This window comes from Mustelus asterias, chromosome 2, assembly GCF_964213995.1.
Source record: "Mustelus asterias chromosome 2, sMusAst1.hap1.1, whole genome shotgun sequence".
In the NCBI taxonomy this organism is placed as follows: Eukaryota; Metazoa; Chordata; class Chondrichthyes; order Carcharhiniformes; family Triakidae; genus Mustelus; species Mustelus asterias.
The window spans coordinates 17657682-17677492 of record NC_135802.1 but is presented as its reverse complement, the minus strand read 5'-3'; the positions used below and the strand labels follow the sequence as shown (position 1 = coordinate 17677492).

Sequence of the window (19811 nt, the reverse complement as noted above, 5' to 3'; positions counted from 1 at the left end):
TCGACCCTTTCTACTTCGTCCCCTTGTTCTGGTACACTGAGGGAGAATTTAGTATGGCTAATGCGCCTAATTAGCAAGTCTTTCGGCGCGTGGGAGGAAATTGGAGCACCCGGAGGAAACCCACGCAGACGCAGGGAGAACGTGCAGACTCCGCACAGACAGTGACCCAAACTGTGAACTGAACCCGGGTCCCTGGCGCTGTGAGGCAGCAGTCCCAACCACTGTGCCGCATGTAAAAGGAACAGAGTAGTGGAACTAATTGGGTTGCTCTTTCAAAGGGCTGGTAAAGGCATGATGGGCTGAATGGCCTTCTTCTGCACTTATATCTTTTGTCGGAGCTGCAAAAAGCCTTGACCTCCCATGAGAATACCAGTCCATTAAGAAATCATGAAAGATCCATGTTTTATTCTGCCACACCATAATTGTTGCAATTATCTTATCTGTTTGCATGCTTTTTTTTATTTGGCAGTTCTTAGATTTTTGCAGAATCACTGACTGTCTGGTCAGCTGTAATCTGTTTATGGGCTGGGCTGAGGATTTGTTGTTGCATCTTGTTGCTCTTTGTGAATCCATTGTCCTTCGAAAGTGCATGGTTAAAGTAAGCATGTATCAGAATGCTTACTCTTCGATGGTTAGTGCTACCCTTTCTGCTCCGAGACCTGATTTCTGCTCCTACCAACAGGGAGAAGACAGCTCCCATTCCAGCGGCAGCCCTTCCAAAGGATTCTTCTCCCGGAATTTCTACAACCGACCGTCCAGCCCTGTCTCTGCTCCAGTGAGGGTAAAACAAAGCCCTGGATCTCCAAAAACTGTCTTCCCTTTTCCCCAAGACTCTTCGCCAAGGTCTCCCCGACGAATGAGCTTCAGCGGTATCTTCCGCTCCACCTCCAAGGATTCCTCCGGCAGTTCCACCTCTACCTCGCCTGTCTCAATGAAGCTCTTCTCCAGATCCAGAAAAGGTAAGAGCATCGTTAGCGGAGGATGGGTAATGAGAGTCTCTCACTCTCTCTCTCTCTCACACGCTCACTCTCTCTCTCTCACACACGCTCACTCCCTCTCTCTCTCCACACACTCACACACACATACACACTCACGCACACACTCACAGACACTCACTACTTCTCTCACACAAGCTCTCTCTCTCTCTCTCACACACGCACACTCCCTCTCTCACACACGCACACTCCCTCTCTCACTCATAGTCACAAACGCACATACACACACACACTCACTACCTCTCTCTCACACGCCCACTCTCTCTCACACATTCACTCTACCTCCCTCACACACACTCACTTTCTCTCTCTCTCACACACACTCACTCTACCTCTCTCACACATGCTCGCTCTCTCTCTCACACACATACTAGAACATAGAACAGTACAGCACAGAACAGGCCCTTCGGCCCACGATGTTGTGCCGAGCTTTATCTGAAACCAAGATCAAGCTATCCCACTCCCTATCATCCTGGTGTGCTCCATGTGCCTATCCAATAACCGCTTAAATGTTTCTAAAGTGTCTGACTCCACTATCACTGCAGGCAGTCCATTCCACACCCCATACTCTCTCTACTTCTTTCACATACGCACTCTCTCTTCCTCTCTTGTACACACGCTCACTCACAAACACACTCTCACATGTGCTGTCTCTCACAAGCACACACTCTCTCACATACTCACAAACACACTCTCACATATGCTGTCTCCCACACACTCTTTTTCTCTCTCTCAGAACACACTCAAACATATTCTCTCTCTCTCATACACACTCTTTCTCTCACACACGCATCCATTCTGTCTCTCTTACGCACTCACAAACACTCTCTCTCTCTCTCACATAACACTCTCTCACACATATTCTCTCTTACACCTCTCTCTCTCACACATCCATTCTAATATACACATACACCCTTTCTCTCTCTGTGATTGGCACATGTCCATAGTCAGTTTTCTTGGCTATAACCTCCCGTCACATTCCATAAAATCACACTTGCTTTGGAGGTGGTACAGTAAAGGTTCTCCAGATCCTCTCTGAGATGAGAGGATTGTCCAATGATGAGAGGCTGAGTAAATTGAATGCATATTCTCTGGAGTTTAGAAGAATAAGAGGTGATCTTATTGAAGCAATAACAGTTTGTAAGGGCTTGACAGGGTAGACACTGAGAGGTTGTTACCCCTGGCTGGGAAACCTAGAACACTGAGGCACAGTCCTAAGGATAAGGGGTGGGTTATTTAGTGCTGAGATGGGGAGAAATTTCTTCACTCAAAGGTTGTGAATCTCTGGAACTATCTAACATGGAAGGTTGTGCTGAGTACATTCAAGGCTGAGATTCACGGGTTTTTAATCTCTATGGGAATTGAGGGATAGGGGAGCAGGCGGGAAAAGTGAGTTGGAGTGGAATAGCCATGATCGTACTAAATGATAGAACACGTTTAACCAGTCATAAGATCTACACTGAGCTATTTTCAATATTCTTACACAGCGTAGAAGAAAATCATTTGTCCCATTGTGATGCACTGGCTCTTTATAGAGCTGACCAATGAGTGCCATTTATCTGCTCTTTCCCTAGAGACCTGCCAACGTTTTCCTCGCAATGTATTTATCAAACTCTTTTTTATAATTACGATTTAAAATAACTCTCCACATGCTTGGATGGGGGCAGCTCCAACAACACTCAAGCAGCTTGACACCATCCAGGACAAAGCAGCCCGCTTGACTGGCATCCCTTCCACAAACATTCACTCCCTCCACCACATCTACAAGATGCACTGCAAGAACTCACCAAGACTCCTTCGACAGCACCTTCCAAACCCGCCACCTCTACCATCTAGAAGGACAGAGGCAGCAGATACCTGGGAACACCATCACCTGGAGGTTGCCTTCCAAATCACTCATCATCCTGACTTGGAAAGGCCTTCACTGTCACTGGGTTAAAATCCTGGAACTCCCTCCCTGACAGAACTGTAGTTCTACCTACACCACATGGACTGCAGTGGTTCAAGAAGGTGGCTCACTACCATCTTCTGAAGGGCAATTATGGATGGGCATTGAATGCTGGCATTGCTAGCTGCACTCATGTCTAATGAAAGGACTTTTTACAAAACTGCTGAATCTGCTTCTGCCATTCTTGCAGGCAGTGCATTCCAGGCCAAAGCACCTCGCTGAGTCATTGCTTCCCCGCCCCCCCCCACTAGATCTTACGCCAATTATCTTAAATGGGTGCACGCTCCCCCCCCCCCGTCAGTGCAAAGAGTTTGTCTTTATTTATTCAATCAAAATCCTGCATAGTTTGAATGCTTCTCTGAATCACTCGTTAAACCTCACTGCCCTTTGGACAACAATCCCAGCTTCACCATTCTGGCCATGTTTGGTTGCCGTGGTAATTGTCCATTCCCCACCAGGGTGGAGCATGTGGGACTGTACGGTTCCTTTCAAAGCAATCTTTTTGCTGTCTTCGTAATGCTGTTAAGTTTGAAGTTGATTTCACACATCCTGCTGGGTTCCCTGTGTGAATAAACTGAACATATGGCCAACTGTTATTTGAATGCAACATCTTTCATTTCTTTTTGCAAGCAACTACATTGCTGCATTGTATTATGGCACAGTCGTGTGCAAGTAAGTTGTGACTTTTTTCCCCGTGAGACAGAATTGTAGAATCTACAGTGCCAAAGGAAGCCATTTGGCCCATCGAGCCTGCACCAACAACAGTCCCACCCAGGCCCTATTCCCTAACCCCACATCTTTACCCTGCTAGTCTCCCTGATGTGGAGATGCCGGCGTTGGACTGGGGTAAACACAGTAAGAAGTTTAACAACACCAGGTTAAAGTCCAACAGGTTTATTTGGTAGCAAAAGCCACACAAGCTTTCGGAGCCTTAAGCTCCTTCTTCAGGTGAGTGGAATTCTGTTCACAAACAGGGCATATAAAGACACAAACTCAATTTACAGAATAATGTTTGGAACGCGAAAACTTACAGCTAACCAAGTCTTAAAGGTACAAACAATGTGAGTGGAGAGAGCATTAAGACAGGTTAAAGAGATGTGTATTGTCTCCAGACAGGACAGCCAGTGAGATTCTGCAAGTCCAGGCAAGCTGTGGGGATTACAGATAGTGTGACATGAACCCAATATCCCGGTTGAGGCTGTCCTCATGTGTGTGGAACTTGGCTATCAATTTCTGCTCAGCGACTCTGCGCTGTCATGTGTCGTGAAGGCCGCCTTGGAGAACGCTTACCCGAATATCAGAGGCCGAATGCCCGTGACCGCTGAAGTGCTCCCCAACAGGAAGAGAACAGTCTTGCCTGACGATTGTCGAGCGGTGTTCATTCATCCGTTGTCGCAGCGTCTGCATGGTTTCCCCAATGTACCATGCCTCAGGACATCCTTTCCTGCAGCGTATCAGGTAGACAACGTTGGCCGAGTTGCAAGAGTATGTACCGTATACCTGGTGGATGGTGTTCTCACGTGAGATGATCCTGGTGGATACTGATAGCCAAGTTCCGCACACATGAGGACGACCTCAACCGGGATATTGGGTTCATGTCACACTATCTGTAATCCCCACAGCTTGCCTGGACTTACAGAATCTCACTGGCTGTCCTGTCTGGAGACAATACACATCTCTCTAACCTGTCTTAATGCTCTCTCCACTCACATTGTTTGTACCTTTAAGACTTGATTTGCTGTAAGTATTCGCATTCCAACCATTATTCTGTAAATTGAGTTTGTGTCTTTATATGCCCTGTTTGTGAACAGAATTCCCACTCACCTGAAGAAGGAGCTTAAGGCTCCGAAAGCTTGTGGCTTTTGCTACCAAATAAACCTGTTGGACTTTAACCCGGTGTGGGTAAACTTCTTACTGTGTTTACCCCAGTCCAACGCCAGCATCTCCACATCAAGTCTCCCTGACACCAGGGGTCATTTTTGCATGGCCAATCAACCTAGCCCACACATCTTTGAACTGTGGGAGGAAACCGGGGCACCTGGAAGAAACCCACGCAGACACGGGGAGAACGTGCAAACTCCATACAAACAATGACCCATGCCGGGAATCAAACCCGGCTTCCTGGTGCAGCGAGGCAGCAGTGCTAACCACTGTGCCACCCATAGATCCTGCTGAGTGTTGGGTGCAAGCCCAGAATAGTCTTTTGCACTTGGCAAAACCACTTTTACAAAATTGGGAGGGATGTTCAGAGACATTTCTTAGGCTAAATACATTTGGTGAACGTGTGGAATTCTTTCCTACGGAAGTCTGTGAATGTCAAGTCACTGAATATATTCAAGAGGAAAACCAATAGATTTCTAAACACTAAAGGCGTCAAAAGCTAAGGGGAAAGCAATGGAGTATGGTGTTGAGATAGAGGATCAGCCATGATCATATTGAACAGCAGAGTAGCCTTGAGGGACTGAATCGCCTGCTCCTGCTCCTACTTTCTGCTTCTGCATGCACGCGCAACCACACACAGGTCTTTCTCTTTCCTCCCTCCAACCCACATCACCAGTATTTGGGTCTGTCCCTCAGAGAGAGAGAACATTTCACGGAGAGGCCGTATCGCCCCAGTCTCGCCTCGTTACTAAACTTGATCATCACCCGGCCTTGAATACCGATAGACATTGGGAATTCAGGCTTTGAGTGTTGCGATTTGAATGTGGCGTTTTGTCTGAACCCGTGCTGAACAGCGAGTGTAGGTAAAATGTATAAAATGTCGCGGAAATTAAAGGGGAAGTAATTGCAGTTAATTTTGCTTCAGAAGAAGAGCAATCGTATGCGGTTTTAGTTGGGAAGTGAACAATTAACATTTTTTAAGCTGAATGGAATTGAGGCATTTTGCACAAGAATGTGTCGGGTGTGGTCTCTATCTCTTGTTTCCTGTCTGGAAAATTACAGCGCTGCTTGCAACAGAGCGTCGCTGCAAAACCAAATAACAGACACCGAGCACTGGTTTTTACAGCTTGACATAGATTTGAGAATTGATGGACAACTATACAAACCACAAGGTGAGAGTGCAAGCTGGATTTTCAGACACACAATCGCTTTTAGTGGTTTAGCAAAGCTGGGTCAATCCTGGCTTCCTGTTTGTCACAGACTCACTCTCTGATATGAGGTATAATATCAGCACATTAACCAGTTCACAGCTACCTCCGGTTCTGATGGTTTGTACAGGAGCCGAGGTCGTAGGTGGAATGGAGGCAGATGATTAAGAAGTTAAGGCACAGGTCACCTCCCATCTAATTGAATGGGGGAATGGGGCAAGGGAGTGAATGGCCTACTCATGTCCCCAAGAAATGACCCCACCCACATGAGTTGGGTCCTGAGATGACCAGGCCGAAACATATGTGATCAGCAGTATGATTCAGACTTTGCAAGAAATCCCTAAAGTGACCCAAGCTGGGAATTAAACCTGGGTCCCTGACTCTGTGAGGCAGCAGTGCTAACCACTGTGCCACCGTGCCGGACAGCACTATCATTAATGCTCTTGCAACCTCACTGTTGCTGAGTAAAATACATCTAATGGCAGCAAAGACAGTGTGATGAGTTCTTATCATTCAGATTTTGCAAAAAATCCCTAAAATGGACCCGAACTCAAGAGCTTGTCAGACATTAGAGCCAAGGCCCTTCATGATTAACTTTTGGGCATCAGTGAAACCTTCCAACAAACAGGCTTAGGGCCTTAACTGTTTCATAGAGTCATAGAGGTTTACAGCATGGAAACAGGCCTTTCGGCCCAACTTGTCCATGCCGCCCTTTTTTTTTAAAACCCCTAAGCTAATCCCAATTGCCCGCATTTAGAACAGTACAGCACAGAACAGGCCCTTCGGCCCATGATGTTGTGCCGAGCTTTATCTGAAACCAAGATCAAGCTTTATCTGAAACTAAGATCAAGCTATCCCACTCCTATTTGGCCCATATCCCTCTATACCCATCGCACCCATGTAACTATCTAAATGTTTTTTAAAAGATAAAATTGTACCCGCCTCTGCTACTACCTCTGGCAGCTTGTTCCTGACACTCATCACCCTCTGTGTGAAAAAATTGCCCCTCTGGACACTTTTTTTTCTCTCCTCTCTCACCTTAAACCTATGCCCTCTAGTTTTAGACTCCCCTACCTTTGGGAAAAGATATTGACTATCTACCTTGTCTGTTCCCCTCATTATTTTATAGACCTCTATAAGGTCACCCCTCAGCCTCCTATGCTGCAGAGAGAAAAGTCCCAGTCTATTCAGCCTCTACTTATAACTCAATCCATCAAGTCCCGGGAGCATCCTAGTAAATCTTTTCTGCACTCTTTCTAGTTTAATAATATCCTTTCTATAATAGGGTGACCAGAATTGCACACAGTATTCCAAGTGTGACCTTACCAATGTCTTGTACAACTTCAACAAGACATTCCAACTCCTGTATTCAATGTTCTGACCGATGAAACCAAGCATGCCAAATGCCTTCTTCACCACTCTGACTCCACTTTCAAGGAGCTATGAACATGTACCCCTTCATAGAATCATGGAATCATAGAAACCCTACAGTGCAGAAGGAGGCCATTCGGCCCATCGAGTCTGCACCGACCACAATCCCACCCAGGCCCTACCTCCCTATCCCTACATATTTTACCCACTAATCCCTCTAACCTACGCATCTCAGGACACTAAGGGGCAATTTTAGCATGGCCAATCAACCTAACCCGCACATCTTTGGACTGTGGGAGGAAACCCACGCAGACACGAGGAGAATGTGCAAACTCCACACAGACAGTGACCCAAGCCAGGAATCGAACCCGGGACCCTGGAGCTGTGAAGCAGCAGTGCTAACCACTGTGCTACCGTGCCGCCCCTTGATCTCTTTGTTCTGTAACTCTCCCCAACGACCTATCATTAACTGAGTAAGCCCTGCCCTGGTTCAATCTACCAAAATGCATCACCTCGCATTTGTCTAAATTAAACTCCATCTGCCATTCGTCAGCCCACTGGCCCAATTGATCGAGATCCCGTTGCAAGGTTCCCCTGCATTGCTGGGGCTGTCATGAACTCCATTGTGAACTGCAGTGTTGTGACTCCATCTTTCAACTCAGCACCAATACAGGTAGGGAACACCTACGCACTCTGTCGAAGTCACTGAGCACAACCTCTAGTGGTCGCAGCAATCTTTGAGGCTTGGAGAGCATCCTAAACTCTGGCTCCATGGATTTGTCAACCAAGGATTGGCATGAGGAGGCTGTCCTCTGCCATCACCACTTGAACCTGCTCTTTCTGTCTCCCAGTGCCCGTTCCTGTATCCCTCGGGGGTGGGGGGATAGGGGGTAGGTGGGGGGTGGGAGGTGGGGGGGGGGCTGATAGTTGTTATTAAGGTGAGTGACATTGAATATACTGAGAACTGTTTGCTTAATTAACTTCCCTGGAGCACGTTTGCTCTTCCCATGACACATGTAAGAAAAAGAGAAAGGAACAAGTTTCAGATTGCTGCGTGTCCCTCGATGACGTCTAATCGGGTTGTAATTTTCTGCCATGGGTCTCTGTGACGGAACAGGCAGAAGGAGGCCCACAGGGTGATGGGATCTAGAGTGCAGGATTTGCTTCCTTTCTCTTCCCTCTCTGTCACTACTCATCATTAAGACACTGTGACTGAAAGAATAATGCCACTTGATGATCAGGTTGGTGCCATTGAGTAGATATCAAGCTCCTCCCAATCATTAATAATAATGCTGCCGTGCTTCAAGGAGAGTGTCTTTGAACCATTTTCTTTCTCCTCCCTTTGGAATGACGGCCATTTGAGAGTTGGGAGAAAAGGACCTGGCGAGGGAGATGCTTTATGGACATCAGGACACACGGTTCAGTCCTTCAAAGTTTTCAGGAGTTTGCCTGAATGCTGGTGGAATTGGCTTCAAGGAGAGTAGTAATGTTTGCTCGATGGTCTTCCCATTGAATCTGGAGGATCCATCAGAAGCATTGCTGGTGGAGTTTCTCTAACGCACTATGTGTCACTGATACACAGCCCAGGTCTCACTGCAGTGTTGTTGTGATGATAACACTGGGACTCTTATTGACTTGTGGATGTCTTTGTTGTCAAAACTCTTGGTGCCATGGTTTGTAAAAGGCTGTGCTGGCCCAGCTGTTCCGGTGTTCAACCTCCTCGTCAATGATGGCCTTTTGAGAAAGGTATCTGCCAAGGTATGGGAAGTGCTCAGCATATTTCAGGGTCTCTCCATCAATACATATGTGAGGTGAAATATTTGCTTGACCTGGTGTGGGTTGATACGGGTTTTGCTTTGGCTTCATTCAAGGACAGGCCAAGTCTCTTCTATGCAGATTTGAAAAGATCGAGAGTAACTTACAAACCTGGTGCAGAGTGGGCAATGACACTGCAAACTCATTCACGTGTGCCTATAATGGTTAATTTTGTTTCGGCACAGAGGCAACTGAGGTTAAAGACCTTTCCATCTAGATAGTATTTAATACTGGCATCAAAAGGCAGGTGGTCTTTGATAAGGTGAATAGCCACTGTCAGGTAGACTGTAAATAGTATAGGTGCTATCATACAGCCTTGCTTGACACCAGTCTGGAGTTTGATAGCATCTGTTCGGTGTGGCACGGTGGCACAGTGGTTAGCACTGCAGCCTCACAGCGCCAGGGACCCGGGTTCAATTCCAGCCTCGGGTCACTGTTTGCACATTCTCCCCGTGTCTGCATGGGTTTCCTCTGGGTGCTCCAGTTTCCTTCCACAGTCCAAAGATGTGCAGGTTAGGTTGCTTGGCCATTGACCCTAGTGTGAGGGGGATAAACAGGGTAAACATTTGGGGTTACGGGAATAAGGCCTGGTGGTATTGTGGTCAGTGCCAACTCGATGGACTGAATGGCCTCCTTCTGAAGTGTAGGGATTCTATGATTCTATGGTTCAAACCAAGCACTCAAGACAGTTGCAGTCATGTCTTTGTGAAGCAGTTGCAGGGTTGTCACGAGTTTCTGGGACGCCCACATCTTTGGGACACAATCTACACAACTTTGAGCTTTACTGAGCCAAATACTTAGGTCATGGTGACGAATACAATGAAGATTACCTGATGGTGTTCTCCATATTTTGCCTTTGATTTGCCTGGCAACAAAAGCCTTGTTGACGGCTCCTCTGAAAGGTCTAAAGCCACACTGTGAAGATTTTGGGGAGTGTGGTGAACCATAGATGGTTACCACTATGGGTACTGAACCATAGATGGTTAGCACTATGGGTATTTGTAGATATGTTACTGTTGTCACTGTTGGGGTTAGGGTTGGGGTGTTCTACCTTTGGTATTGTTCTGTGGTACACTCCGGTTGGCTCCACCTACCTGTAGGAGTATAAAGGTCACTGCACTGCATGGTGACCTTTTAGTCTGGGATTGTATTGTTATGCAGTATGCTCCATTCTTGTTACTAATAAAAGCCTTTATTTCCCGGGTACGATCCAGTCTCCCGAGTGATTTAATCGCGCATCAGTGAGCCATAGGAAGTAGTTGATTGGGGAGAAGCGCATCAGGATTTTTCCTGCTATGGACAAAAGGAAAATACCGTGATAGTTTGCACAACGTGATTGATCTTCTTTCTTAAAGCAGTTACGGCTGTCGCACTCCTGAAATCTGGGAGGGTTCTTCTTCCTCCCAAGTCAGTCGGATGAGGGCATGGAACTTTGATGCGGTTGAAAGTCCTCCTGTTTTGCAGATCTCAGCTGGAGTGTCATTGGGCCCTCAGACTTTGTTGTTCTTCATATGTTTGACCGCTTGTTGCGTCTTTTCCATTGATGACGGTTCACCCATGGATTCTATCATAGGGCACTGGGGGATAGCCTGGAGGGTAATAGCTGTAACTGTAGCTTCAAGGTTGAGGAGTTGTTCAAAATATTCTCTCCAGTGTTGACAGATTGCATTGCCGTCCTGCAGAAGAGAGTAGCTATCCTGTGAGCGAAAGGGATTTTTCCCATTTGACTTTAGTCTGTAGATGGCTCGAGTGGCTTCAAAGATTTGTTGGATGGCATCAGAATGTTTCAGGATGTGTTCTGTTGCTGGTGAGTGATTGAACAGGATGTGAAGCACAAGATAAGGCCTGTGGTTATTCAGAGTTAGGGCCCACAGCTCCTAATTCCCAAATCCCACCCCCCCCCAACCCTGACTCCTTTTCCAAATAATGTCTTCTCTCCAGAGACTCCTATTCCATGAAGGAAGGGGCTGTAGGCATGGTCAGCCTTCCCTTGTGTGGAGTCTGCCCCACTTGTGATATGCAAATAGTGTCAATGAAACACAGATCCCGAATGTCAGTAGCACACACAGGGGTCTCTATGTGCCACTGACTTAGTCCATGTGATTACATATAAATGTATATCACAAAAGAAGTAGATTGGAGAAAGTTTATTAAAATAAAGGGAAGGAAGGAATGTTTCCTGGGGAAATGTTGCAGCTGCCGAATAGGCATTTGTGGTAAGTGTTCAAAGTAGAGCAAGACAGTGTGAGGATGTGGTAGTTGCAGTACATGTTGGGTGAATGGCATCAACAGAAGGTTATAGGACATTGTTAAGGTTAAAGTTTATTTATTAGTCACAAGTAAGGCTTACATTAACACTGCAATGAAGTTACTGTGAAACTCCCCCAGTCGCCACAGTCTGGCATCTGTTCGGGTCAATGCACCTAACCAGCACGTCTTTCAGAATGTGGGAGGAAACCGGAGCACCTGGAGGCAACCCACGCAGACACGGGGAGAACGTGCAAACTCCACACAGACAGTGACCCAAGCCGGGAATTGAACCTGGATCCCTGGCACTGTGAGGCAGCAGTGCTAGCTACTGTGCCACCGTGCCATGTTGGAGTAGGAGTAAGTGCCTCAAACCTGTCTGCCTTTCAGTGAGATGATGACTGATCTGCGACTTATTCCCATGTACCCAGCTTTTCCCCAAATCTCTTAATGCCTTTGGGTAACAAAAATCTATCAGATTGAAAGTTAATAATAATAAATCCAAAGATGTTCATGTTAGGTGGATTGGCCATGCTAAATTGCCCCTTAGTGTCAGGGGAACTAGCTAGGGTAAATGCGTGGAGCTATGGGAATAGGGCCTGGGTGGGATTGTGGTCAGTGCAGGTTTGATGGACCGAATGGTCTCCTTCTGCAATGTATGATTCTGTGAATTGACCCAGTGTCAACTACCATTAGTGGAAGGGAGTTCCAAAACTCTGCATGTGGAAGTGTTTCTTAATTTCACTCATAATAGGTCTAGCCGTAATTACTAGGCTATGTCTCCTAGTATGAAATTCCCTACACAATGGAAATAGGGTAGGTAGAGAGAAACTATCAGTAGAAACTTCAATCAAGTTATCTCTTAATACAACCCTACTTTACATAATTTCATCTCTCAATTTAACCTGTGAAGTCCAGCGACCATTTTGGGGAATCCATGCTGCGCTCATTCCATATCCTTCCAGAAGTGAACTCATGTGGTCTAACTGGGGCTTTGTATTGCTTGTGGTATGACTTTTAACCCCCTGGATTCTACTATCCTGAATATAAAAGCTAGAATTTAATGAATTGATTATTTTAATGGTGAGTTAATTTGATCTTGTCTGGCCCGGTGAGGTCACTAGTACTTTAGTAGACAGTGTTATTGAATGGTGTATTTAACTTTTCCCACGTGCCTTAAGAAGCTCCTCTGGATATTTGGTCGTTGCCAGTCCCACCTGGCAAAATTTTCCTCTCCTTCCTCTTCCTGAAATACCAAGAAAAATGGCCTGCCTCTTTTTTTATTCATTTGTGGGACATGGGCGTCGCTGGCTGGCCAGCACTTATTGCCCATCCCTAGTTGCCCTTGGAGGGCAATTGAGAGTCAACCACATTGCTGCGGCTCTGGAGTCATGTGTAGGCCAGACCAGGTAAGGATGGCAGATTTCCTTCCCTAAAGGACATTAGTGAATCAGATGGGTTTTTCTGACAATCGACAATGGTTTCATGGTCATTAGTAGATACTTGATTCCAGATATTTTTTTATTGAATTCAAATTCCAACATCTGCCATGGCGGGAATGATAATACCACTCGGCCATCGCCTCCCCTAACGGGAATGGCTGCAAGCATTCACATGAAGTCACCTGTTCATAAACAAATCTCTCATTCATGCTCGGGAACTGGCCAGGATGTGCAGGCAGAGGGCCAGGGTAGCAATGGTTCTGTCCTTCCTGCTCTGAAAATCCATGTCCAGAGGTCTCGGAGAGTCCTGGAAATGGAAGAGAGGTCAGAAATGTATGTAACAGCTAGTTCTGGACACCCTAACCCTGAACTCTGCAAATAGTCACACGTTTGTCATTTCTGGAACAAAGTAGAGCATTCGCCGGATGGAAAGGAATTTGGAGAAGTTTGCTGGGTTTTTAAAAAAAAATTTCCAGTCAGCCAAAGTTGGCGGAGAATTTTGACTTGTCATTCTGCCTTGCCTTGGATTGCATGGTTGAGATGGGAGTGTCAAGGGCTGCAGCAAAACATGTTTTCATCGAGCTAAAGAAAAGTATCAAGTTTATTTTGTTACTTTCAGAGAGCTGAGATTAAGGCCAAAACTTTTAAAATGTAGGCAGACAAATGCCTTGATGGAGCAGTTTAGCCTTAATTGGTACTGGAATTGTTAATATCCCGTCTCTAACACAATCTGCCAATTAAGAATGCTTAATTAAAACAAGTCCCAAGCAGAGTGGCATTCTTGCCAGCAGTGTTATTTTTTAAAATATAAATGGTCTGCAGCTGTATGCTGCTGTTTAGTGAGAGGCTGAACCTATTTGAGTTGTGTTGCAATACTAGTTGCTGCCTTGTCTGTTGCTGCAGCTACTCTGAAGGGAGTTGGCACCAGTCAGTATGGGGTGGCACGGTGGTACAGTGGTTAGCACTGCTGCCTCACAGTGCCAGGGGCCCGGGTTCAATTCCAGCCTTGGGTCACTGTCTGTGTGCGCATTCTCCCCGTGGTTTCCTCCGGGTGCCCCAGTTTCCTCCCGCAGCCCAAAGATGTGCAGGTTAGGTGGATTGGCCATGTTACATTGCCCCTTAGTGTCCTAAGGTGTGTAGGTTAGGGGGAATTATAGCTGATAAATATGTGGGGAGAGGGCCTGGGTAAGATGCTGTGTCAGAGAATAGGTGAAGACTCAATGGGTCGAATAGCTTTCTTCTGCACTGTAGGAACTCTGTGATCTCTGATCAATATATGATTATGTCCGCAACTGAGAAAACCCCTCTGAAATTGTCTGAAATATTCATTCTGTCATTCATGAATCCAAGTTGTACTTTATGATCAATTTGAAGTAATTTGGGAAGGCCCAACAGGGCAAGAAAATGCACATCATAACGCAGAATATTGCAAAGTTTCAACAGCACCTTCCAAGCCTGCAACCGTTACCACTTAGAAGGACAAGGGCAGTAGATACATGAGAACACCACCACCTGGAAGTTCCCTTCTAAACCGCACATCATCCTGACTTGGAAATACTGGCACTGGGTCAAAATGCCTCTCTGACAGCACTGTGGGTGTACCTACACCACATGAACAATAGCGGTTCAAGAAGATGGCTCACCACCACCTTCTCAGTTAAGGGTTGGCAATAAAGGCTGATCTAGCCAAAGACGCCTGCATCCATGAAAGAATTTTTAAAAGTGCAGAAGATCAGAGGGACCTTGGAGTGAATATCTACAGATTCCAGAAGGTAGCGGGACTGGCAGATGCAGTGGCGAAGAAGACATACGGGATATTTTCCTTTATCAGGCACGGCTTTGAATATAAAGGAAGGGTAAGTAAGCTATAACTGTATAAAACGCCACAACTAGAGTACTGCATACCTTACAGGAAGAATGTGATTGCAGTGCAGAGGGTATAGAGGCGATTTACAAGGATGTTGCCAAGAATGGAGCATTTTATCTGCGAGGAAAGAATGGATAGGGTTATTTGCTTTGGAACAGAGGAATCATTGGAAATTTTTAAAAATTCATTCACAAGATGTGGGCATTGCTAGCTAGGCCAGCTTGTATACTCATCCTTAGTTGCTATGGAGAAGGTGCTGGTGAGCTGCCTTTTTGAACCACTGCAATCCCTGAGGTGTGGTGCATCCACAGTGCTGTCTCGGAGGGAGTTCCAGGATTTTGACCCAAATGAAATAATCAGTTGATATCTATAAAGTTATGAGGGGCCTATATTGAGTGCTTAGAGAGGATCTAATCCCATAAAACATAGGAGCATAATTAGGACACTCGGCCCATCGAGTCTGCTCCGCCATTCAGTCATGGCTGATATTTTTCTCATCCCCATTCTCCTGCCTTTTCCCAATAACCCCTGATCCCTTTATTAATCAAGAACCTATCTATCTCTGTCTTAAAGACACTCAATGACCTGGCCTTCACCACTCTCTGGCTGAAGAAATTCCTCCTCATCTTTGCTTTAAAGGATCGTCCCTTTAGTCTGAGGTTGTGCCCTCTGGTTCTAGTTTTTCCTACTGGTGGAAACATCCTCTTCATGTCCACTCTATCCAGGCCTCGCAGTATCCTGTAGGTTTCAATAAGATCCCCCCTTCATCCTTCTAAACTCCAATGAGTATAGACCCAGAGTCCTCAACTGTTCCTCCTACGACAAGCTCTTCATTCCAGGGATCATTCTTGTGAACCTCCTCTGGACCCTTCCTTAGATACGAGGCCCAAAACTGCTCACAATACTCCAAATGGGGTCTGACCAGAGCCTTATACAGCCTCAGAAGCACATCCCTGCTCTTGTATTCTAGCCCTCTCAAAATGAATGCTAACATTGCATTTGCCTTCCTAACTGTCGACTGAACCTGCACGTTAACCTTAAGAGAATCTTGAACAATGACTCCCAAGTCCCTTTGTGCTTCTGACTTCCGAAGTAAATTTCCCATTTAGAAAATAGTCTATGCCTCCATTCCTCCTTCCAAAGTGCATAACCTCACACTTTTCCACATTGTGTTCCATCTGTCACTTCTTTGCCCACTCTCCTAGCCTGTCCAAGTCCTTCTGCAGCCCCCCTGCTTCCTCAATACTACCTGCCCCTCGAGCCTTAGCCCTCTAATCCCCTTAGCAGGGAGGTCAATAATCAGAGGAAATAGATTTAAAATAAATGGTTGATGGATTAGCGGGAGTTGAGGTGAAATGTTTCCAACCAGAGGGTGATGGGGGCCAGGAACTCACTGTCTGAAAGGGTGGTAGAGGCAAAAACCCTCATCACATTTAAAAAATACTTGTATATGCACTTAAAGTTTCATAACCTATAGGGCTACAGACCAAGAGCTGGAAAGTGGGATTGACCAGCACAAGTGCTATGGGCCAATGGCCTCCTTCTGTGCCATATTTCTATATCCAGTGGCATGTGGACTATCACCAGATAAAATGAGCATGAAAACTGCCAGATTGCTGTAAGAACCTAATTGACTAATACTCTAGTCTAGCATTAGGCGGTTCTCTCTTCAATGTCCTCAGGGCAACTAGGGCTGGACAGTGAAAGTGGTTTTTCCCTACAAAAATGCCTCATAAATCATAACAATTCTATTAAACCTTCTTCTTAGGGGAACAGTCCCAGCTTTGCTATTCTCTCCAATTGAAATTCCTTATCTCCGGTATTGTTTCAATAATTCTCTACACCATAGAATCATAGAAGTTTACAGCATGGAAACAGGCCCTTCAGCCCAACTTGTCCATGCCGCCCAGTTTTTACCACCGAGCTAGTCCCAATTGCCCGCGTTTGGCCTCTTTACCCATCTTACCCATGTAACTGTCTAAATGCTTTATAAAATACAAAATTGTACCTGCCTCTACTACTGCCTCTGGCAGCTCGTTCCAGACACTCAACACTTTCTGAGTGAAAGAATTGCCCCTCTGGACCCTTTTGTATCTCTTCCCTCTCACCTTAAACCTATGCCCTCTAGTTTTGCACTCCCCTACCTTTGGGAAAAGATGTTGACCTTATCTATGCCCCTCATTATTTTATAGACCTCTGTAAGATTACCCCTCCACCATCTCGAAGGCCGAGATATCCTTCCTAATGTGGGGTACACAAAATTAGCCACAGTACTCTAGCTGGGGCAGAACCAATGATTTATAAAGATTTAGCATAACTTCCTTGCTTGCGTACACTTTATCCCCATTGTAAAGCTGATGTACCCTTTTCTCTATTTGTCTTTGTGTGCGTAGAAACTCGTCTATGTGTACATAGAAACCCAGGTTTTTGATTTGATTTGATTTATTAATGTCATATGTATTGGGATACAGTGAAAAGTATTGTTTCTTGCACGCTATACAGATAAAGCATACTGTTCATAGAGCATATAGGGGAAAAGGAAAGGAGAGGGTGCGGAATGTAGTGTTGCAGTCATACCTAGGGTGTAGAGAAAGATCAGCTTAATGTATGGTAGGTTCAGGGAAGAAGCTGTTCTTGAATGGATTGGTACATGACCTCAGACTTTTTCTGAAAGGTACTGATCTCAGTGTCTTTTTTCTGATGGAAGAAGGAAGAGAGAATGTCCGGGGTGCATGTGGTACTTAATTATGCTGGCTGCTTTTCCGAGGCAGCGGGAAGTGTAGACTGAGTCAATGGATGGGAGGCTGGTTTGCGGGATGGACTGAGCTACGTTCATGACCCTTTGTAGTTTCTCGCGGTCTTGCACAGAGCAGGAAAGGATGCTTTTAAACTGCACCATTTAGTTTATATCACCTCTCTTCCAATTCTTCCTACCAATATGCGTTACTTCACACTTCTCTGCATTAAAATTAATCGGTTATGTGTTCGCCCTTTACAACAGTCTGTCTAATGACCTCCTGAAATCTGTTACTATCCTCCTCCCTGTTAACCACATTTCCAATTTTTATGTCATATCATGGATGAGTCCAATGTGGAACAATCAAAGGGACTATTCGGAAAGCGTATGTGCGCTGTTTGCTCTGACTTTACTTCACTCACCATAACTTTTGCGCAAAACTGTAGATCTGAATGTTAGTAACAGTGGATTGTACCAAATGGTGTACTCCAAAGCTTCATGATGTAGAGATGCCGGTGTTGGACTGGGGTAGGCACAGTAAGAAGTCTCACAACACCACGTTAAAGTCCAACAGGTTTATTTGGTAGCACCAGCTTTCGAAGCGCTGCCCCTTCATCAGGTGATCACCTGAACCTGTTGGACTTTAACCTGGTGTTGTGAGACTTCTTACTGTGCCAAAGCTTCATTGTTGAACCTTGAGCATACCTACAGAAAGATGCATGAAAAATAGCGCTCCGCAGTTTCTACATGTACAGAAGGATGGAGTTCGTATCAGTCTGTTCATTTTATGCTACTTTAATCCAGATTCAAAGATTCAGATTTTGATTTCATCCAATAATCAACAAATACATTGCGCAGTCTCACAACCTGCAATCCAGTGATGTTTAGGCAGTGTAATAATTGTTATAATCCAGGTCAGAAACTCCAAGGTGTTTTATGAAGTCAGCCTAGACCATAAGTTTTGCAATTTTAATTTGGCTAGGGTAAGCATGAGAATTTTCACTTCAGGTATGATTCAAATGACCCATGAGGGAGCTTTTATCAAACAAAGTTTATTTAAGAATACCATGAACAGATAGAAGGAAAATTTGCAATAACTTTTACCAATTACAAACAAGAAAAAAAACCAACTGTGATATTGTATAAACCTTAACTACTAAATGCACTGTTCCAACACAACAAAACCTCATTATAAACACACACCTGCCCCAGGTTTAGCAGAAAAAATAACAATGCTCATGTGATTTTGCAACTAAATCCTTTGGTTGGAGAATTGAAACTCTGACTTCCCAGCCCTGTAACTTCCAGCAGACCTCGAGGTATAGATAATGCCACTGCTGGTCTCCAGCTTTTAGCCAGTAAACCACTGCAAGAGACAGAAGCAATCCTTGCCTCTAGTTACTCGCTAGCAAACCACCAAGAGCAGAATTTTCACTCCAGGAAGGCAAGAAGACCTGCTTCCAGCTAGCCAGCAGAATTTACAATACCAGGGAGAGGAACACAAACACTGTTGTCAGTTTGGATTCCACATAGCTTCTAACTAAAGCAGCAGCCAGAAACTGAAAATAAAAGCATTCTTGCCACCTGACCTGTCAATCATTCTTCCCCCCTAACAATCCAAAAGGATCGTAAACTTGTAAAACACCAGGACTTTGCATTAGACCCAGATTAAAAATAAACAAAACTCTATTTAAACCTTTTAAGCAGCAATAGGACATCTAAGCAGACAGGTCGGCAACAATGAAACAAAAGAAAGCTGCTTGCATACTGCAGAGAACATGATTTAAAAAATAAATTTCTTAAAGGCACAGTAGCGTCACATACTGATTTACATTGCACTGTCCACGACCTGTTATAAGTGTCATAGGCCCATCGAATCGGCACCAACAGTATCCACCACGAAAGGCACACTAATCCCATTTTCCTGCACTTGTCTTCATCTTTGAATGATATTTGAAGTGCTCATCCAAATATTTTTTAAAGGTTGTGTGGTTTCTGGCCTCCACTACCTTCCCGGGCAGTGCATTCCACATTCCCACCACCTTCTGAGTGAAAATGTTTTTTCTCAAATCCCCTCCGAATCTCCTGCCCCATACCCTAAAACTAAGCCCCCTCATGATTGACCCCTCAACCAAGGGGAACAGTTGTTCCCTATTCACCCTGTCCATACCCCTCACAATCCTATACACCTCAATCATGTTCCATCCCCCCCCCCACCCCCCACACTTAGCTTTCTCTGCTCTAAAGAAAACAATGATGTTTGAACAGTGTATTACTGATTTGCACTGCATTGTATATAG

General features: G+C 45.3%; 1 protein-coding gene across 9 annotated transcripts in view; it reads left to right on the top strand.

Moving 5' to 3' along the window:
- LOC144506100 (5'-AMP-activated protein kinase subunit gamma-2-like) overlaps positions 1–19811 on the top strand; it is a 496688-nt gene that overhangs the window by 219062 nt on the left and 257815 nt on the right. For all 9 annotated transcript variants that reach the window (XM_078231958.1, XM_078231951.1, XM_078231964.1 and 6 more), the window contains one exon: positions 683–959. In XM_078231958.1, coding sequence (XP_078088084.1) covers positions 683–959 — 277 coding nt within the window. The remainder of the gene's footprint in view (positions 1–682; positions 960–19811) is intronic.